This window comes from Squalius cephalus, assembly GCF_949319135.1.
Source record: "Squalius cephalus genome assembly, chromosome: 15".
In the NCBI taxonomy this organism is placed as follows: Eukaryota; Metazoa; Chordata; class Actinopteri; order Cypriniformes; family Leuciscidae; genus Squalius; species Squalius cephalus.
The window spans coordinates 18,682,425-18,703,964 of record NC_137136.1 but is presented as its reverse complement, the minus strand read 5'-3'; the positions used below and the strand labels follow the sequence as shown (position 1 = coordinate 18,703,964).

Genomic DNA, 21,540 nt, shown 5'->3' with positions numbered 1-21,540 from the left:
CGTGACCACAGAGCGATTAGCGAGAGTGAGTGGACACACATCGCCACCGTGTGGTCACGAGAATTATACATTCTTGGGATGTGTTCAGTCAAATCAATATCTACTTTTACTAATATATAAAATACTAAATCTTTTACTAATATATATGTATATGTATATATAGAATTGTTTCCAACGCTCATAATAAATCAGAATATTAGAATGATTTCTAAAGGATCATGTGATAGACTGACACTGAAGACTGGAGTAATGATGCTGAAAATTCAGCTTTGCATCACAGGAATAAATTATTTTTTAAAGTATATTCAAATAGAAAACTATTATTTTAAGTTGTAATAATATTTCACAATATTACTTTTTTTTCTGTATTTTTGATCAAATAAACGCAGCCTTGATAAGCATTAGAGATTTCTTTAAAAAATATAAAAAAATGTAATATTTCCAAACTTTTGACCTGTACTGTATATGTATATGTATGTATATATATATATATGCTGTGTTGATGTATTTCATACCGGGTGCTCAACATGAGCACGAGCTGACTGCTTTATTCTGTTTATGAGTATTAAACAACACAGAATGCGTTTAGACCCCATTTAACAAAGTGTATCTACGGTTAGATAATGTTTTCATTTGCTGAAACCTATTGACTTTGTTGATGAACACTAGTCACACTTTTGTTCACTATTATGCTTGTTTCCAAAAATGTTGCAATAGTACATGCATTGTTTTCATTATCATTTGTGGTCTCCTAAATAATCGTATTATGTCAAGTGCATATATATATATATATATATATATATATATATATATATATATATATATATATATATATATATATATATATATAAAATAAAATACATGTAACTTTTTTTTACTAATCCAAAATGAAGCTTGTTTAAGATTGTTTATTCCCTGCCTGACCAGCTTGTCTGTAGACTCAGTTGCATTGTGTTTGATTGCATTTAATACTTAAAAGTTTTTTTTCTTTGGTGCCATCACCAAAGTGGGTGGTGATGAGTGGGAAAAAACATTATTGTGCAATGTTTTCAGCTTTTTCAAATATCAAGTCAAATTAAAGACACACAAACTACACTGAACCTTAACCTCTGAGAATTTCACTGTTTATTTAAAAGAAGAAGGGCAATAGAAAAATAGATATAGGCTACATTTTTACACATTTCAACTTCAATTCAAATGTTAAAGGTGATAGGTTCCATTTCACAGATACGTTTATAAATGAAATCGCAGGGCACGTCGAACCAGGTTTTCGAGTGCGAGTCCAGCACTGCGCAGTCTTCTCCATGAACCCCTCCTGACTGGTGATTATTGGGCTCTTTATGCCATTCATTCCAGTACCTACAGAGAGCAGCGGTGAGTCCAGAGGAACCACCAGGAAAACATCAATATCCCACACAATGATGTCAATTTAGCAATTTTGTTGTTAAATTTAGCAACTTTTCAGACTGCCCCGGCAGCTTCTTCTTTCCCCCCCAAAAACCACCTAGCAACAAATTGAGCTATTTTAAAAATGTATTAAAAATGTAGCATTTTTTCGCAAGTTACTAACTCAAACAAGTGTACACGTTTACCCTCTAAAAGACACAACAATTGCATACTGTATAGCAGGTACTACATTTGGTTTGAAACTTACTTTGTGACCGTTAAAAAAGCATTTTCTATAAAGTATGAATGTGTGAATGTAGCCTACTACATAGGCTACGCCATATAGTCATTGTCACATGGCCTCAAAGAAAAGTGTCTATGGAATAATCTGTCTTCATAATCTCGCCGGAAATAGTAGGTCATCCTGGTGCTTTTCTCATACTGTTTTTCGAATATGTATTCAGACATATAGGCTACTACTTTTTTGGCACACTGTTTTTCGCAAACTTTATAATAGGGAAGTATTCGATTAGGGAAGTATTTGGAACACAGCGGCTGCGTCTGAAATCGCATACTCTCTTGAGTAGCTACTTATTTTGAATAAGTAATTACTTCACTTCACATAAAAAGTATGTTCTATATAGTATGAATGTGAATGTAATCTGGACGCACTACATTCGCTATGTTGTCATTATCATGTGACCCACCAGCGTCAGTAGTGTCACTTCACTGCCATTCACAAATCCTCTCCCGTGGATCGAATGCACACTTCAGAATGTCGCCGGAAGAAGTAAGTCACCTGGGTACTTTTTACCTACTCTTTTATGAGTAAATTGGACATACTTCATTTGTCACATACTGTTTTTCACCCACTATTTAGTAAGGGAGTATGCGATTTGCGACACCGCTAAATATTCTTCATGTTTTCATGCCGTAACATACTGTTTTACGTCATTATGTAATGATGCCATCACGCAATGACATCATTAGCAACTTTTAGCAACAAACTGACTTGCCTCTAGCAACTTCTCCAAAAAATTATTTTAGCAACAGTGATCCCACCAGTTCACATTTAAATAACCATCAATGTCTTGACTGTCACTGAAATGTTTAGGAGGAGTTCTAAAATGTTATAAATAGTTTTAGAAATTATATAAATCTAAAATTGTGTGTGTGTGTGTGTGTGTGTGTGTGTGTGTGTGTGTGTGTGTGTGTGTGCGCGTACGTCTTATTAACCACTGTGTTGTCCACCCATTTCCACACTCCCTCAGTCTCAGCATCTGATAAACCGATCCAGAAATGGTAGTCAAATCCACCAAGATTGCGTGCGACACCCTCAAGGGTGTGCTGTATTAAAAATAAAAATGCATCAATAGTATATATCATAATGAATAAATATATCACAGTGAATAAACATGATGCAAACATTATTCATTGAAATAAATGTTTTTATTTTCCATCTTAGAAGTGCATATAATCCATTGAAAAACACTGGCACACTTACGTGTTGTTCGTGGCTGTGCAGTATTGTCAGATGGCCACCCATGGACGCGCAGCTCTCTTTGCTGTGCTGCCAGTCAAGTTTATCCTCACTAAAGAAATAACACCTCTCTTCTAAATGCATCCAGCTCTCTGGGCATGGCCTACATCTGATCACTGCGAAAGAGAAATGTTAATGATTCTGAATGAAAACCCTTGGGCGTCAAATACCATTCAGAGATACACTTATTTTTGCCTCAGTCCTCACCCTGTTTTGAACAAGTCTTTCCAAGAGTTGTGTATTCTGAGCAGAGGCGGGAGAAACGCTCCTGCATGGAAGTGAGTTTGAGAGACAGAGACGCAGCCTCAGACTCGTCACTCTTGACTGGCTCTACAGTGACAGATGATCTGCGGCTGTTTACCACTGCAGAGACACAGAGACAGAGAGTTTATACCATCAAAAAAGTGAAAGTGACATGTGAAGTAACCCATAATCAGAATTTTTTCTCTGCATTTAACTCATTCAAGTTAGTGGGACACACATTAGGAGTAGTGAAGCAGTGGGCAGCCATTTTTGATGGTGTCTGGGAGCGATTGGGGGCACCTCAGTCATTCCTGGTATTGAGAATCAAACCTAACCCTAACCAGAACCTGCAACCTTCAGCTTACCAGTCTGACTCTCTAACCATTAGGCCACGGCTGCCCCAATATTTTACCCAGTAGTCGATCAAATGCTTATCAGATTCAAATAAACCACATTTAATTTGAAACCAGCCATTTATTATCATTACCTGATAGGGATATTTGAATTAATATTATTAATATGCCCTAAAGCTGAATACAAAACATTCAACAAAAATTATATTCTATTTTATTCTATTCTATTCTATTCTATTCTATTCTATTCTATTCTATTCTATTCTATTCTATTCTATTCGTTATTGGCCAATATTATAGATCTGTATTTACTGGTATATTATGTTAACATGCATGCTCATTTATCCTTTACTATCATCATGATCTTATTAAATGTAATCTTTAAAAACTCTATTAATTTAATAACACATTTAAATCTAATCTTTAGCAAATCTCAAAATGAATATGTGATGCCTAAATTCATGCATTTGTGTGATTTAAGTTTTTACTGTTTTTTGTAATTATTTCGACAAATTAGTAAAGAATATTAATACCAGCGTTTCAGTATCATCCAAAGTTTTTACATTGGTTCATCTCTAATTCTTATTCTATTCTATTCTGTTCATTATGCAACCCAAACGTACTTTGACATCACCAGAGAGGCAGATAGAGGCATGCTTACGTGCATGATGTGTACGTGTAGCAGTGTGTTTACTTACAGAGAATGCCAAGCACTATGTTTGCACAAACTGAGGTCAATAGAGCAATGAGCAGGACAAGAGAAGCCTGTCCCCTCAAACACTTCGTCCCTTTCTGAACACCTGATGAAGCACAGAATCACTGGTTATTACTCTGACTTGTCCCACATGTCTCTTTGTATTCCACTCTCCCCTCAAGTTCAGGGAGTTCTCACATTATGAACACACATGCATTACCTTGTTTTCCCTGTGATGTGAGTATGGGTCTGTTCCCACTCTGAGAGATGTCTTCTGTGAACTCCTGTAAACTGGTGTAATTTTCAATATCTTCCATCTTAAAACATAAAGTTCAGTAAATCTGTCGGCCACCGTCTTCTTTATTTAATAGCAGAGCTTTTTAAGTAATGTCTTTATCTTGTAGTCCTGTCCTCCAGATCACCAACAATGAAACAACAGTCCATGAAGAGGAGAGCAATCAAAGGAGAGCTTCCCTGGAAGAATTAAGAAGAGAAAGTTCTTCCTGAGTTTTCTGTGCTCAGACTTACTGAGTATGAGTACGAACTGCTCCTTTATACAGCTCTCTCGGCTCAAACTTTTATCCCCTTTTCTCTCCCTCCCCCGTATTTCGGTGGTCACGTGCCCATTTCAGGGTTGGAAGAAGATAAACACTGGCAGGAAGAATTGGAAGAGAGATTATGCAATACTGATTTTTTTTGTCAATGAGTCAGTTTTTTGTTCTAGCCAATACGAAGAACAGTTTGTTCATAATAGTGTAATATGTTTTTTTTCCACATATATTCCTGTAAAATGTGTCATACTGAACAAGTTGTGAAATCCAGCTGTACACAAAACATCAAAACAAAGCTTGTATTTAATTTCAGATGATTTACTTGCGTGTGTACAATGGAGTCTTAAGGCTAAAAGCAACTTAATTATTTAGAGGTGAAACATATAATTAGGCTTTTAATTCCCTTTTCTGGGAAATTGTGCCTAATCTGACATCTAATTATTGAAGTTATTACAGCCAAACTTTTTAACTGGTCCGCACAAAGCAGTGCTTAACCTGTATGGACTTATTTCTTGTGCTGAACACAAAAGATGATATTTTGAAGAATGTGGGTAACTAAAAAAAGAAAAATACTATGGAAGTCATTAGGGAGCAGGAGGTTACCAATATTCTTCAAAATATCTTCCTTTATGTTGAACAGAATAAAGAACTTCATATGTTTAGAATAATTTGAGGGCAAGTAAATAAATTATGACAGAATACATTTTTTGGGGGTGAATTAACCCTTTCATATAGCAAAATAGATAGTTTTATGAACTTTTAAAAATGCTTCTTATCTCTTTTGCTGTCATTCCATCGGTCAGTATTTTGGTGGAAATCCTCAAAACCGAAAAACTATGTAAACTAAAAAAATCACAGACCACATTACGTGGGTTTCTGTGGCTAGGGTTAAACACTATATCACTAAAGGTTTTGGCAAACTCTCTTTTGCTACTTTCAGAGACTGATGAGACATAAAACTGATGTGTTTGAAAAAAACAAGTCAAAAGCATGACTCAGCACTGTCACAAAATCATGATGCAAGCTTTTGGTCAATCCATGACTCGGAATTTATGCAAATTATTCTGGCCTGATTTAATATGACACTGCTGTTTTAATATTTAACTGACAGAGCTCTGTACTGATAGGTATTCTTCTCTGGATCAGAATATAGACATTTTAGTCCATACATAATGTGTGTTTTGTATATCTTCGTCACAACATCACACTATCTTTCCTGTGGAGACAAATTTCTTTTTGCTATTCTGTCTCCATCTTTTTTTTTTTATCCAGTTTAACTGAGTTTAACTTTTCCTATGCATGACTGAGCCATTCCCCAGATAGCAGTCACTTGAGATAAAAAGGACCTTCAATGAGTAGAGAAAAAATCTGAATGAATACATTTCGTGAGGGAGTATATACTCCTCTTGTTAATACATTTGAATATGACAGTATATATAAATCACAGTATCAGTGTGGTGTGGTGTTTTACATCGTTTATCCTCCCTCTGTCAAATAAAATTCATTTTCATTCCACGGCTGTGGAGAAATGAATAAATTCTGCTAAATGAATAAATGGAAATGTGAATGTAAAACCTCAATTGTATCAGTTTAGATTGACCTTTTCCTTGTGTATATTTTACCGTGTCATATATGCCTTCTCAGATGTTTCTGTCTCTTGCAGCTGTTCGTTTATCATAAAAAGGTTATTCTGCATGGCCTCGGCTGCATTCCTTTCCTATCTCCAGCTGTTTCTTCACTTCCTGTTCCTGCTTTCTCAAAAACAGCTGCATCTCCTCCAAACACACTACAGATCTTTTCTGAAAGCAATAATTATTTTTATTATAATAATTTAAAAACATACAAACATTAACTGACTTTAGTATCAAAAATCACTTTGAGATAGGCCCTAACTGCAATGTAATACTGTCATTTTCTGTCATTATTAAAAAAATGTATGCCATATTATTCAGTTCCCTGTTGCCTTTGGCAAAACAGTTCAAATAAATCCCAGTCCATCCTTCAGCACGTACTTTAGGATAAAAAGACTTCCTTAAAAAGACATTAATTGCCATTGAATAAGCTCAAATCAACAAGCTTTGTAGAGTTGAAACACTTGATTTTATTCCTCTTTCAAAAACGTAACACTTTTCCCTCCATCCACCAAAACACTCAGAATACCTAAAATACCATTATTACTATAAGATTGATCATAAATTATTCAAGGTATAATACTGTGTGTGAAAAAATAGTAAATGTTTTTTTTCTTTTTCTATTTTCATTCTTTTTTACTGTCGACACCCAGTACCCCCTTGTGATCCCAAGACTTAAATCCTTGTCTTAGAGATTTACTATGGACTTTATGTGTGGTCCATCTGTGTCACAGCTTGTTCCACAAAAGAAAGAAAGATGTGTAGATCTAATCGCATTAGTTTTATTAAATGAATAAAACAAAACTACTCTGGAGCACAGCACAGGAAAATAAAAAGAGAACCACAAAATGATCCAATACATCAACAATGACAGACAAAGAACTAAACTCAACAGGGGGTATACATATACAGGATAACAAGGAACTAAACAAGAAACAGGTGAACATCATAATCAGTACCACAGCAACAAATGTATGTTCTATAATATAGTATGAATGTGTGTGTGAATGTTATTTGGACGTCCTATGTGCCATGTTGGCACTGTCATGTGACTTACCGGCATCAGTTGCGTCACTTTACTGTCATTCACAGATTCTCTCCTGCAGCCTCATGGGATAGTAAAGCGTCGTACGCACACTTCAGAATCTCACCAGAAGAAGTAGGTCATCTGGGTACTTTTTGTCTACACTTATGAGTACTGTGAATTCAGACATACTTGTCACATACATTTTTTTGCCTACTATATGGAAGTATGAGATTTCGGATGCAGCCAGAGTTTGACCCTCATAGGATGAACTTTTATTGTTTGACTTAGATATAAATGTCTTCATAATTTTTGAATATGCCAGTTTATACAGGAACATTTGTAAGAGCAAGATCTCTTTCACAGTAAATTTGTCCACACATTCTCAAATACAGTTCAAATATGAAATACATCATATTACATCTTTTTAATTATTATTTTTTAGAAATGAACATCATATTTATAACAATAATTATAATTTATACAAATATTAGTAGGATAGACCATTTCTCAGATTCTCATAAATTTGATTTATAGATACATCTATTTATCTCCACACCGCTCTGTGTGAATGAAAGACATTTTGTCTGCATTGCAAAACACAACCTGACGTTTCTCACTGTCTACGTAAACCCCAACTCTTCTGGTTATAATAGGGACTTAGGGTCTATTTAAATTAGGGTTTTTTCACTGCCCCTTACAGCATACACTCTGTTATCTTTTACTGAAAGTGATAATATGTTCTCAAAACATTTAGAAAATAATGCCTGCCAGAGAGAACCATTCTTCTCCTTTGGGTAACTGTAAGTCAACGTTCCCATCCTGGTTTAACCTATGTCAACCTCCCAGTACATCTGACCAGGTTCATGTTCTCCACAAAATTTTTCCTTATAACCTTTGTGAAACTTCTGGAATTTGGCAAAGCAATCTTCCCCTTGAGACTGCAGATGGCTATCTTTTCTGATAGCCAGTTTCAGGTCTTTGTCTACTAACGTATCTAATAGATCTAAGAAAAAAAAAAAGATTATAAGAATCAAACATTCTCCAAACAAATGATAACTTAAAGGGGACATATCATGCTAAATCCACTTTTTTAGCCCTTAAATGCATTTTGTTGTATATTTTTAGTGTTTAGAAGTATAGAAAATTTGAAATTAGTCTCTTCAGGTGTTTCGTTGATATCTTTATATTCTGTTTTGGCCTTATTTTTCAACCTGTTCCGATTTTTCTATTCTCTATGACGTTTTGTGAACAATTACGTCACAGTATTTGCAGCCGAACAGCCAAATAAGGACATCGACTACCGGCTCAACACTTCGAGCAATCCGCCATTTTTATTTCTCGCTGTGATTTTGTAGTCCAAGCTCAAAGATGCAGAACTTACGAGAGGGTAAGTCAAAATGTTCGGTTGTTGGATGTAGTAACCCACACGCTTCATTACACCGTCTCCCAGCATCAGAAACTCTTCGAAGTGCCTGGTTGAGTTTTATTTTTAACGGAAATGTACCCATAAAGTCATTTTTGTGTGCGCGAATGCGAAGCACTTCAAGGATAACTACTTCAGCAACAACAGGGTTTTTCCTGCATTGAACTTGTTTTAGCGCCCGCCAAAGCGATTTTTTTTGTCCCGCCAAAGTCTTATTTGATCGGTGATGTAGATGAACTGCCGCGCTTAGTGACAAGGCTCATGTTTAACGGAAAGAACGAGCAGAGAGAGAGACCCGGTCGCGCGCGGGTCGAAATCCGAGCCAGTCGAAAGTGTAAACAAGACTTACCATCTCTAAACTAGGCGCTGTCTTGCTCTCTCTCCCTCGCACATATTAATCAAAATAAATCGACACGGTGGTAAAAGGTCGGAAGACCAAAGTTTCATGTGGAGCATTCGGAGATATTTTTTTCCCTGAATTACCGTGTGAATTGTGCTAAATAAGTTGCCTTATCTTTTCTGAAAAGTGTTCCGGGCATTAAGCTGACATAAAACAACACTTTAATAAAACGAAAAAACTATCCAATGATGAAATGTTTTCTGTGTTGACACAAATCTTGGATGTACAAAAGTTTCTGTGCCGCTAGATAATCGTATCTCTGCTATCAAACTACAAAAATGGCCGAACGGGGTGGAGTTGAACCGAGTGTCACCTCTGCATCCTGGAGAGGGGGCGGGGTATGAAGTGTCTCAATTGTATTTAAAGAGACCGCACCAAAACGAGTTGCTCTCAGACGCAAATCAGAAAAGGGGTAGAAAAGGGGCCTGTGGAGCTATAATAATGAGGAATTCAGACCCAAGCATTGCAGTTCCGCTTTATATAGACCACAAATGTATGATTTATATGTAAAAAGGAACGATTTAAAAGCATGATATGTCTCCTTTAATAAAACGTCTCCAAACATAATAAATATGGTGACCTATGTGTATAGGCCATAATGTTATTTGTATTTTGTGCATATTTTATGTTTAATAATAGTATATTTTTCTGTGTTTATCTTTTTTTTTTTTTTGTTTCCTATGTAATGTTTCTAAACTATGTATTTGGTATTTATGGTGTCTCTTTAAGAGAGTAGGATGTGAATGTTTAGAGGATGTATTATTTAAGCCTGTAGTGGCATTACTTCCTGTGTGATCAGCTGTGGAAGCACATGGTTTTTCGTGTCTTTTGTTTGCTTCTGTTCTGTTTGGAAACTAGAATAAATCAGTTTTTTTGTTAAGGAACATGGTGCGTGTAGAGACTTAAATGACACAGATAATCACCAAATTATGGACTTTACCTTTATGGTTGTGTTTAATAACAGAAACAAAAATGTGAGTGTATTAAATAATTTTTCATAAAACATTACGATGAGAGATGTTCATTAGGGCTCAACTCACCATGTTTAACAGGGCCTGTCTCTCCAAACAATTAGTGGCAGGTCAGTTTCATAAGGGCCAAGGGTTAAATGGTCAGAAATCACTTTAGCACTATCAATCCTTGTGCTAGAAAATAATCGTTTTAAATTTATCTCCACATATAAGTCACATTGGTTGGTTAAGAATAAAGAATAAATGTTTAACATGGTTCGGCTCCAGCATCCCCACAACCCAGTGGTTTGGAGAATGGATGGATGTTTAAAAGGTTAACCCATAATGTTCCCTCTGAAAGTAATTTCAGTCATGTGTCACACACTCATTCATTCATCCCACCAGGGTCAATAAGTGCTCTCACAGTCACATTATGTTGCTTCTCATTTCATAAATTGTGCATCCTTGATTTCTTTCCTTGCTTTCTTTCCTCACGTCATAGCAACTTACTCCCAACCCAAGGACGCAAGTATCACTTCAAAGTTTCATCAGCTGCGCTCAAGGGATTTTGTTTAAGTTTGGTTATCTAAGAAATTCATAATAAATAATAATAAAGCATGATGCCCTGTTGAAATATGTAAGCTGTATGGTTTAATTAAATTGCAAAATGTAAAACATAAATTAACATTATAGTGACAGATATGAAGGGGGAGGAGAATTAAACGTGCATCAAGATTTTTGACAAGAAAGACACATACACCATGTGCATCCTCGCTCATATTTCCTCTGGAAGCTTCCTCGCTCCTCGTTCCTCGCCTCCTCGTGGTGCAGTTAGAGAATTCTTAATCTTCTTTTGAATTTAATGGCGGTTGGCAAATTAGCTTTGATGTCTTTCAAGAAATCCCTCAACAAAAACACATTATTATAGGCCTACAAAAAGCTGTCATTACAGTTTCATCCTGTCAAAATGATCTCCTAGCTTCTTCTACAGGCTTGAAACTGTGTCCACGGTGTTTCTCTCCCTCCTTGCAGATGAGGCAAACCAATCTCTGATCGTTCTCACAGAAAAGTTTGAGTTGCTCTTCATGGTCAGGACACAACAGTTCTTGTGCTTTCCTTGGAGTCTGTTGTTTTGTCTTGCGCTGTTGTTGAACGACGTCCACAACGTTTCTCAGAACTCGGTTACCTTTAACATCCTGTCTGGTGAAGTTTCTCTGCATTCCGGGCATTTGTGAGCATCTTCACTCGATTCCAAATAACTTGTAATACACTGTAGGCAGAAAGCATGCTCACAGGGCAAACTTACTGGATCTCGGAAGTCACTCAAACACACTGGACACATGAGGTGGAGAGACAACGTAGAAGCCATGAAATCTCTTTTTAGAATCCTCTGATGTTCAGTGAAAAACAGAAAGCTTCCCCTGTTGAAGTCCGACTATAGCATGTATACACTTTCCTGATGGAACAATGAAGCTGTAGAGTTTGTTCAGTCTTAAAAATAATTTGTTAGTATTAGTTAATGCATGAGCTAAACAAAAAATGTCAAAACATTTTACAGCATCTATTAGGTTAATGTTAATATATAAATGTACAATATAAATATACAAGTGAAAAGTTAGTTTTTTGGACTTTCCTAATGGAAAAAAGTGGAGAACTTTGAGTTACGAAAGTTAAAAATGGATTGTGGAGTTTTTACAACCATAAAGGGATAGTTCCCCCCAAAATGTAAATTCTGTCATCATTTCCTCACCCATTATTTGTTCCAAACCTGTATGAATTTCTTCTGCTGAACACAAAATAATATATTTTGAAGAATATGGGTAACCAAACAGTTGATGGACCCCACTGACTTCCATATGGGAAAAGAAAATACTATATAAGTCAGTGGGGTCCATCAACTGTTTGGTTACCAATATTCTTCAAAATATATTATTTTGTGTTCAGCAGAAGAAAGAAATTCAGGTTTGAAACAACAAGGGTGAGTAAATTATGACAGAATTTTCAGTTTTGGGTAAACTATCCCTATCGTTTATCTCTAAATACATTGGGTTATTTTTGTGGGGTGCACCATTTTTAATCCATTTGTTCAGCTGTTATGTAAATATTACATGGAAAAAGTTGACAGAATTAACTGTCAACACAAGCTTAATACAAGCATTGGCCTACGTAGAAGCAAAAGTATTTGTGCAAATACAATACAATCTGAGTCTCCATGTAGAAATGGGTAAGGTCTGGCATTCCAGTTTGACTACTTTTCATATTATACAACCTGTGGGAGGAACAATAGTTACGCAAGCCAAATTTAAATGTATATGTGAAACCAAAAGTGTTCACTTATGAAACAAGGTCTTGGTAGAACAAGCACATCTAACAAAATAACATCATCATCTTTGGAAGAAAGAATAAGTTTATTCAACCAAAACAGTACTTATTGCTTAGCAAGATTTTGAAAAGGAAGCTAAAATGCATTCTCCTTTGTCTTTGCAGATCAAGTGCTCCGTGTGTTTGAGTGATTTTACGGATCCGGTGACTCTCTCTTGTGAGCACTCGTTTTGTCGGGAATGCATCACGGGCCACATGCAGGCCAGCCTAGGATCAAGCGCTTGCCCAGAATGCCAAAGGCCTTATAACGCAGAAGACCTGAAATCCAGCCGTTTGCTGAGGAACATGACCTCGACAGTGAGAGAGCACCTTGCCGAGCAGAAATCGGACAGATCCACATTTAAAGAAGGAGCACAAACCTTAAAATCTCCAGAAATGGAAAGGATGCTGATGTGTTCTGAACACGATGAGAAGCTTAAACTATTCTGTGAGACTGATCAGAAGCTGGTGTGTGTCATCTGCAGGGATGGAGACAAACATAAAGGCCACGTCTTTAAACCCGTGAAAGAAGCTGCGCAGATCAACAAGGTAAATCTCGCTCATTTACATAAGAGCCACACTTCCTGATAAAAGCACTGCAGATTAAAAACTCCTTTCTTGCTTTCAAGTGTCTTTCAAACTATGCTATTTGTGGAATGTGATTCATGGCATAATTAGGTTTCTAAAATTGAACCCCAGGCTTGTTTAATTAAAGATAGAGAGCCTTCTCAGTGCGTTTCTCTCAGTGTGTCTGACGTGTCTTTTCTGTAGGGGGAGCTGAAGACTGCTTTGGGTTTTCTTGCCAAAGAAAATGGACAGTTGGATTACATGATACAACAACAGACAACTGAGATCACCAAAACAGAGGTATCAAAGCATATAAACAAAGAGAAAATAAAAAATAATGAATTAATTATCTGCACACGTGGCTCCACATTTCATGCTTGTACTCATGTTTTTGACCTATCTATCAATTTATTCAGAAATACATTAAAAAACAGTTCATACACACTTGTAACATACATACATACATAACATACATACTTGAATATGCCTATTTGTTTATAATATGCCTGCAAGTTTATAATATGTGAATTAAAATCCATTTTGATATTTTTTGGATGACATAATATTAAAATATTTGAGGCTGAAATAACTGTCATAACCTGATATTATAATGAAAATAAAATTATTGTAAAATATTATATTATATTATATGTTTTTTTTCCCTCAAGAATGTCACTCCCAAAAACTATCTTGGTTAATAATTCATGACATTTGTAAAAAAAACAAATACTGATAGCCATCCTCATTGTTACATACCGAATCAACCAAGTACATTAGGTTACACAAATATAAATGTTAAACATTTAGATCAGATAGAAATAGCTCCTGAAGGTGAGAATGGAAACACAAAAATTCACTAATTTATAAATATTGTCTCTTTCTCTCTCTCTCTTTCTCTATTTAGGATAAATCCAAAACCTTATCAGCCCAGATCTCTGCTCAGTTTGAAGAAATGCACCAGTTCTTACGACAAAAAGAGGACGAGGTGAAGAAACAGTTGGAGGATGAGGAAAATAAGGCTATAGAAGTCATGCAGAGGAATCAGTCTTTGATAAACAAAAGATTTATGGAGAACAAAGAAAAGGAGATTATTCTGCAGTCAGCACTGGAGATTGATCAATCCGATCACTTTTTACAGGTTACAACACATTAGATTACATATTTCTATTTTTAAAGGGTAAAGTTGTTTATAAAAGCACATGATAATCTAGTTTTCAATTAGGTTTTAGCATAAATAAAGCACAGAAGTACTTTTCGAGTCTGCTTTTTTCTACAGTGGTGGAATGAAAAAGGATTTCCAATGACAAAGAACATGAAGCAGAAGGCCACTGGGACACCAACTAATAAGTAAATAATATGCAATGCTGTCATTTAGACCTAAATCACACTTTTTCTTTAAGAATGAAGTTTCTGATGCTGAATTGACTTTCTGTTTCAGGTATATGTCAAGGGTGAAAGATCTTACTGTTCTTCCTGATTCTCTCTTTCTTGGCCCCCATGAAACTCACCTGCAGTTCTTTGTGTGGAAGGAGATGCTGCAATCCATCAAAGCAGGTGAAGAACAACAAACATGCATGTTGAAAGTTAAGCTAAAGTGAAACTTGATTTGCATTCCTTGAAGGAAATGCCAAATATATGTAGGTTAGTGACATGATGCTTTTTGGCCAGATCTATTAAATTATTCAAAAATATATAATAATAATAATAATAATAATAAAGATGTTTTCTAACATGGGTTCAGCGTGCAAGGAAAGTATTTCAGTATGTTTAGTGGTTACACTTCTTTTAGACCCTTTTAAACTATGGAAATATAACATAATATAAAGATTACATTTCTAACAACTTGGCATAGGTTTTAAGCTTTTTCTATTTTAAAAACAACTTTTTCTTGGACATCCTAATAGAGACATTTGCAGTGTAAAGGCAGCTACAGATGATTAAATAGATAGAAGAAAGAAAAGACCAATCAAAATTTACCATAAAAAAATAAATGTGACCAATCAGAACTCAGTAAGCATAATATACAAATAGTTGCATATTTATAATCAAGCATTTTATTAATGTAAATCAACAGGACATTTTCAAACTTCAAACTTAATTTTCTTAAAAACATAAACAAAAGCACAGTTGAAAAGTTGAAATACAAAAACAAAATTTGAATGAATTAATCTGTACATTTAATGGTTTGGGGAATTAATTGCAAAAGTTTCATTTGTACTTATAGGTTTAGAACGAAACATAACCAGAACGTTCAATGCAAGATCTGCAATAACGTCTCATTCAACAACTGATTCATGATTTAATAATGTTTCTGTCTGTGTCTGTGCTGTAGTTCCTGAGAGTTTAACCCTGAAAAACCCTGGAGAGTCGTACTTAAAAGTGTCTCCAGGGGGCGCCAGAATCCGACAAGCTGACAGAATGTCTGGTCTGTATAAAGACTTCAACCCAGGTACAGTTTCAGTGGAAAACTTCCAAACTGGCCAGCACTACTGGGAAGTAGAGGTCGATAAAAAACCAGACTGGACTGTGGGAATTAAGATGGGTGCAGAAAAACCGACAACAAAGTCAGGCGAGAGTGAGATCCTGCTCCACCTTAAACACAATAAAGGATACGTTCTGTCCTGCGATGGAAAGGACACTCCATTAAGTACTCGAGACAAACCACAGAAAATAGGGTTGTATCTAGACTGTGAGAGAAAGCAGGTGTCCTTCTATAACGCTGACAACATGTCTCGGTTGATCCAGATAAACTACAGCTCAAAACAGCCTTGCTGTCTCAGTCTGGTGCCAGGACTTTATCTGGATGGACTTAATAGTGACCCTCTCACTGTCTGCTCATATGAGTTTAACTCTGGCAGACAGTAACATGCAGTCACTATCTGAAAATTATTCTAGACATGATATTGTTAAACAGCTTTGATATCAGACCGATTGATATCAGGGTCATCAAAGATGAGATTGAAATAAAAATGTTTTCTGCAAAATGAAACCTCATGATGGCATGAGCTAAAATTTAAATGTAGCTTGCGATTCACTCACTGGAATAATGACAGCATGGACAGGTGAGAAATATTCATTACCGGGAATTCTTCAAATTAATTTAATGATTGCATGAAGTTTTAACTGAATAATTATTATGATGTGAGAAGTGGGCAATTAACAGTTGTTTCTTCCTTTTTAATGTATTTTTGTATTAGTTTTCAGTTTTAGATGTCTTATTTCAGTTTATCCAAAGTTATCCAGTCAAGAGATATGAATTGTTTTCTGTTTTTTTTTTTAAATTTTATATATATATTGTTGCTTGATTGTTGCCTTAATTTTCTCTAATGCCTTAAATACCTCCCACTGCTTTTATATTTGAGTTAAATAAACTCAAATAATTTTTCAGCACATATTTGAGGACCAAAAAAGACGTTGCATGTTGTGGGTGGGGAAGATAATAATTCATATATTTTCATATTTAGGGTTATAGAGGAAACATACGGATTTGATTATGCCTTGAAATGATGAGTGAACAAATAATAATAATACAAAAAAAACATCAAAATACATCTGTACATATGTCATGATAATTAACAGACTCATGTATCATCATTTAAATTTGACTTTTGAAACATTAAAAAAGCCCTCTGTAAAAAGATTAGAGGAAATAAAGTTAAAAGGTGAAATCACCATGTATTATGATTTCTGTGTGGAAATAACCATTCATGTTTATTAAGGTAACTTGTTTTGTTTACATAATTTTTATATAGAGCACCGGAAAATGATAATATTCACAAACATGAAGCTAAATCTTGCCTGTTATTTGTATAGTGTGTTTTATTCTAATACTGTAGGCATCTCTATTTCCTCTGGCTGGTGTGAGTCCTTCCTCCCTACAAAATAATTAAATACAATTCACTGACCGTAAGTTTTTACCATGATCACAGATTGTTACAGATCAGTGTGACTCATCAGATTATGTGTCTTTTAAAACTCACCAGCTCTTCTTGCACAGATGATCTGAAGAAGAATCACAGTCGGAGCAGTGAACACTGCAATCTTAACAATATTTACAATCTCTACAGAGAAGATGTGTGGACACGGACAGATGATAGAAAGAATATAGAAAAAGAAGAGAATGAATATGTGAAACTGTAAATTACTTTGAAGATGAAATCAAGGATATAAAACAATGAACAATTATTTACAAACCATTTACAAATTCACTGACAGTTTAATGGTATGGAGTTATCAGCATGAAAAAAACATGCAAAGACTTTTCATACCTCTGAATATTGATCCAGCAGCCGTACAGCCATACAGATCTGTGGATCATGTCTGTTAGTTCAGTTCAAACATAATGTAGATGTAGAATATATATGTATTAAAAGGATCTAAAATGTAAAACGTTTTATGTATGAAGACATTTCAGATGTACAAATATAATACAAATCCTTAGAGGTTTTGGATAATGAAATTATGGAAGTAATAATTTCATTGTGGTCAGATCAATTGTGACAAAAAGTGCAAAGCACTGTAGTGAGAGACTGATGTGTGTCAGTCCTGTACCTTGTTGTGTTGAATCTGCTGCTGTAGTTCTGCTTGATTTCTTCTCAGAGTTTGAGCTGCTGACTGGAGTCAGTGTTGTTGAATCGACTGGAGCTGCAGAAGATGAATGTTCAGATGCAGGACATCAACATCATATTTTCATACTTGATCATTACATCACATCATGACATACATTTGTGATCCATCATCACTGTTTACAGTGGCAGTTGTTGGGAAGAGAGGTGTGTGTAACATTAAGGGCCCTAATATCATACACCCCGCGCCAGGCTTTTAATTTTTTTTAAAAAGGCAAGTGTTTTTTGCTAGTTTCAGCCTGATACAGTTATCATTTTCACGTCCTGCGCCACAAGTTAAATATCAAATGCATTTGCGATCATTTGTGTTCATTCGTGCTGGTCTGAAAACGAGGTGTGTTCAGGCGCATTGATGGCGCGTTGCTGTTTTGAGACAACTGTAATAGACTGCGCCATCGACCAACTGAAACCTGGTCTAAAGTCAATGGGGCAATATTTTTTTTTGTTATTTAAAGAGCGCATTAATGTGCGCCTTTAGGCTGGTCCACGACGCGCGTACACACTCTGCTTATTACATACATAGGGACGCGCAGCAGCACACAAACATGCCAAATATAAAAAATAAAAGGATTACAATGTAGAATATTATTATTGTGTAGCTACATAAAGATATGGTGGAATCTGGCTTGTCCCGTAGATGGTCTGGTTGCGCGTTTTAACCTCGTGCACGAGCAGATCCTTTTCCTCTTTGAAGAAGTGTTCAGTCTTTCCACTATCAAATACCGTCATGTAAACGAGCGCAACGGACTTTTAAAAGGAATGGGAGATGAGACTCTGATTTATTGCATGTAAATCCCAAAACACACCCATTACTCATTGCTAGAATAGGGACAACCCTTTTAGACCATGCACCTGACGCGCCATTTATTTACACGTCGTTAAACTAGCAAAAGTGGATTGCGCCATGCGCTTAGATCGTTAATATAGGGCCCTAAGGCTGTTTCTAGTTAAAACCATAGACAGTAGGCCTATATGGTTAAAGCAGCTCTTCAGGACCCGACCCACAAGCCAGCAGAGGTCACTGCAAAGCAAACTTTGTTTTTTCTTTTTTTAATAGGCTACTTGAAGCTGCAAGTAAGACCCAGGCAGCTGTAATGGCTCAATTGGATAGGTTTAGGGCCGCTTGTGGCCCGAGAGGGAAGAGTTTAAACAGCTTTTTCCACGTTTTTCATCATCATGAAGCTCATCTACAAATCATGTAGGCCTATAAATAAAAAAGGACAAGGCGGAGAAACAACAGCCAGACCACACACATGTAAGCAGCTTATATCATGAATAGATATTGCAAATACAATTCAGGTCATAGATTAGATCATATTTGCTCTTATGTCCTGTTTTTCAAAGGCCTACATGTTTTCTGAAATTTTTGCTATCTATATTACTAGGTGTACAAGAGACTATAACAACATCATTGATGATCTTGCTTCCAAGAAGTTAAAGAAGCAGAAACTCTGTTCAGTGAATAATGTAAGTAGGTAAAAAGATTTCTCTCAGGACCCCTTTATGCCCAAAGCGGCCCTGGTCACCATATAAACACATGAAGCAGTTTATGTCTCATTTACGTGAGAGAGAAACACACTAAACTAGAGCCCATAAACCATCATTTTGTCCTGAATGAATGACAAATGTCATCATGTCTCTGTATACCTGGGTCTTCTGGAACTGAATACCTGAATACTTGACAGTAAATGTGGCTGAGGTCTTTGGTTGATTTCTCTGAGTAACCTGACATCTCCACTCTCTGTTGTGATCTTCATTCAGGAGTGTTGTAGTCAGAGTGCTGATACAGTGTGTTGAGGAGAAGAATATCGTATATCTGGAGTCTGTCATCACACTAACACCAGCCTGATTCACCCAGATCAGCTGAAGTCCCTCCTTACGGACCAAAGTATCACAAGAGACTCCATATGAATACAACTGACAGGAGAGAGTCACAGAGCCTGATCTGATCTCAGTCTGTGAGGATGATGAAGAGACTGAAACAGAAAATAAGACAGAAATCACAGATTTCACTCTTTTCAATACACATGTGAGTTTTAAGGTACAATTAAAAAAGTAACAGAAACACTGACCATGAAGAACATGCAGATTAACATGTGCATCAGTTCCTTGTTGTTCTCCACGTCCATTCACAAATTGTCGGCAGGTGTAAAGCCCATAATCTTGTTGTGTGACTTTCTTGATGTTCAGAGAGCAGTCAGACCCCAGACTCAGTCTCTCACGTCTCTCTATGTCATTCTTCTTTTTCCCTCCATTAATCAGTTCAACTGTCTCTGAAAGTCTGGTATATGTCCATGTAGTCGATGTGCAGCCAGAAAGAGCATTATTACAGGGCAGACGGACATTTTCACCAGAACTGCTGAACACACGAGTCTCTTCTGCTCCACTGGTACCTACATATTAATATAAAACAGTAAAATAAAAGTGTTAATTATTTAAACTATAATGACATACAGCAAATATTTTCTTAATTATTAAAAACTAAAGTAATAACCTATACATCAAATTTTCAGCAAGATAAAACCATATACGCTCAATCTAACTCTTTGCCAGTCTCTAAGTAATTTAATTATTTTTGAACAGATGGTTGTTCACTTTATACAGATATTGCATAATGTCTTATAGACCATATAAAGATTTCTTTACCCATCAGAAGTGGACAGAGAATGATCAGTCGCAGCAGACACATGTGACACCGATCAGACATTTTTTGTTTCTGTCAGTCTTTCTTTTCATCATATAGCAGTTCTTCCTTTAATCATCATCAGCCCCTCCTGTGGTTGTGAACTTCCTCTGATCAACTGAGTGGTCAGTGCTGACACTTTATACAGCTGCATTTCACTGACACTATACTGATGCACGACATACAAAATATAATTATGCTCTTGTGGAATATCTATTAAGTTAAACGTGCTATTGATGTCTAAGAGTCCATAATGGTGACATTAGATATCAAGTTTTAATTATAAACAAACACGGGAACATTTGTTTGCAACTATCGCAGTCAAGACTTTATGATTGTGACGATGTCATAAGTTACCCCTGATGTGGTGTATGCCCTGATTGTTTGGTTTATATTTTTTGCATAAATGTTTGTTTCTCATTGTTTGGTTAAATATGAGTTTGGTAACTTTTTCTAGTTTAAGGTACACATTAGACTTATGACAAAAGACACCAAGACTTTTATTTCTTTATTTTCTTTATTTAGAATTGACATCAACTATATCAGTTTATATCCCCATTTTCAAAACTTGCCTTCTGGGTTCATGTCTGCATCATGGTTCCGGGGGTGGGGGTTTAAGAGGAAGTGCGGCCTTCCTGTTCCTCATTTTATGCCATCCCATGGAATTCTGGGTAGTGTAGGCATAGTCCATTTCCCAGTGTGAGCAGGGGGTTATTGTTTCATTGTTTTATTGTTTATTTTGATGTAGAAATGTATTGTTTATAATTTGTATTACTTCCCTTGTAAAATTGATGTTAATGTATTTTGAATATTATTTTCATTGAAGATTATTTATGTATTATGTACATTAGGCTATTTAAATTCCCTATTATTATGAAATAGTTGAACCTTTCAGTATAAAATAATTTATTTTGTCTGTTCAGTCGGTGCTGGTGAGAGATCTCCATGAGGAGGGTCATCTTTAGTGTCTTTGTTTATGTTATTTGTGAAGTCAGTAACATTTGAATTGACAGCAAGCAGTGTCTCCTGCCTTTGCTCTGGTCATGTCCCCACAATGATACTCAACCATATCACAAATAATCAAATTTTAATCTAAAATACTAAAA

At 35.9% G+C, this 21,540-nt stretch overlaps 4 protein-coding genes across 4 annotated transcripts; 1 reads left to right on the top strand and 3 right to left on the bottom strand.

Annotated features, from left to right (window-relative positions):
- Positions 1–1,107: 1,107 nt before the first annotated feature.
- Positions 1,108–4,829, bottom strand: cldc1 (C-type lectin domain containing 1). The gene is made up of 6 exons (XM_079895440.1): positions 4,437–4,829; positions 4,221–4,322; positions 3,134–3,289; positions 2,891–3,042; positions 2,612–2,733; positions 1,108–1,359 (listed from the first exon to the last, which is right to left on the bottom strand). Exons 1-6 carry the CDS (start codon positions 4,531–4,533, stop codon positions 1,194–1,196), a joined length of 795 nt encoding a protein of 264 aa, XP_079751566.1. The 5' UTR covers positions 4,534–4,829; the 3' UTR covers positions 1,108–1,193.
- A 3,136-nt stretch (positions 4,830–7,965) lies between these two features.
- LOC307172687 (uncharacterized protein) lies at positions 7,966–11,567 on the bottom strand (the record flags this gene model as incomplete). Its single annotated transcript, XM_079895237.1, is given in 9 exon segments — positions 7,966–8,079; positions 8,082–8,093; positions 8,097–8,233; positions 8,236–8,255; positions 8,257–8,428; positions 10,289–10,305; positions 10,307–10,419; positions 11,179–11,411; positions 11,414–11,567. Coding segments are annotated over 9 exon segments (972 nt in total).
- Positions 11,568–12,506: 939 nt separating this feature from the next.
- trim108 (tripartite motif containing 108) lies at positions 12,507–16,798 on the top strand. Its single transcript, XM_079895708.1, has 6 exons — positions 12,507–13,108; positions 13,331–13,426; positions 14,031–14,264; positions 14,403–14,473; positions 14,565–14,680; positions 15,459–16,798. The coding sequence occupies exons 1-6, from the start codon at positions 12,662–12,664 to the stop codon at positions 15,989–15,991; spliced, it is 1,497 nt and encodes a 498-aa protein (XP_079751834.1). The 5' UTR covers positions 12,507–12,661; the 3' UTR covers positions 15,992–16,798.
- Positions 16,317–20,495, bottom strand: LOC307172948 (uncharacterized protein). The gene is made up of 7 exons (XM_079895709.1): positions 20,398–20,495; positions 19,824–20,144; positions 19,422–19,727; positions 17,678–17,770; positions 17,395–17,433; positions 17,107–17,187; positions 16,317–17,001 (listed from the first exon to the last, which is right to left on the bottom strand). The coding sequence occupies exons 1-7, from the start codon at positions 20,456–20,458 to the stop codon at positions 16,946–16,948; spliced, it is 957 nt and encodes a 318-aa protein (XP_079751835.1). The 5' UTR covers positions 20,459–20,495; the 3' UTR covers positions 16,317–16,945.
- Between the last annotated feature and the right edge of the window lie 1,045 nt (positions 20,496–21,540).

Coding starts and splice junctions, on each gene's coding strand:
- cldc1 (XM_079895440.1), bottom strand. CDS start 4,533: ATGGAAGATATTGAAAATTACACCAGTTTACAGGAGTTCACAGAAGAC. Junction 4,323..4,436: donor CACATCACAGGGAAAACAAG/GTAATGCATGTG, acceptor GTGCTTCATCAG/GTGTTCAGAAAGGGACGAAG. Junction 3,290..4,220: donor CATAGTGCTTGGCATTCTCT/GTAAGTAAACAC, acceptor GTGTCTCTGCAG/TGGTAAACAGCCGCAGATCA.
- trim108 (XM_079895708.1), top strand. CDS start 12,662: ATGCATTCTCCTTTGTCTTTGCAGATCAAGTGCTCCGTGTGTTTGAGT. Junction 13,109..13,330: donor AAGCTGCGCAGATCAACAAG/GTAAATCTCGCT, acceptor TCTTTTCTGTAG/GGGGAGCTGAAGACTGCTTT. Junction 14,474..14,564: donor ACTGGGACACCAACTAATAA/GTAAATAATATG, acceptor TTTCTGTTTCAG/GTATATGTCAAGGGTGAAAG.
- LOC307172948 (XM_079895709.1), bottom strand. CDS start 20,458: ATGTCTGATCGGTGTCACATGTGTCTGCTGCGACTGATCATTCTCTGT. Junction 17,771..19,421: donor ATTTACTGTCAAGTATTCAG/GTATTCAGTTCC, acceptor CATCTTCTGCAG/CTCCAGTCGATTCAACAACA. Junction 17,188..17,394: donor TGCTGGATCAATATTCAGAG/GTATGAAAAGTC, acceptor TCTTCTCTGTAG/AGATTGTAAATATTGTTAAG.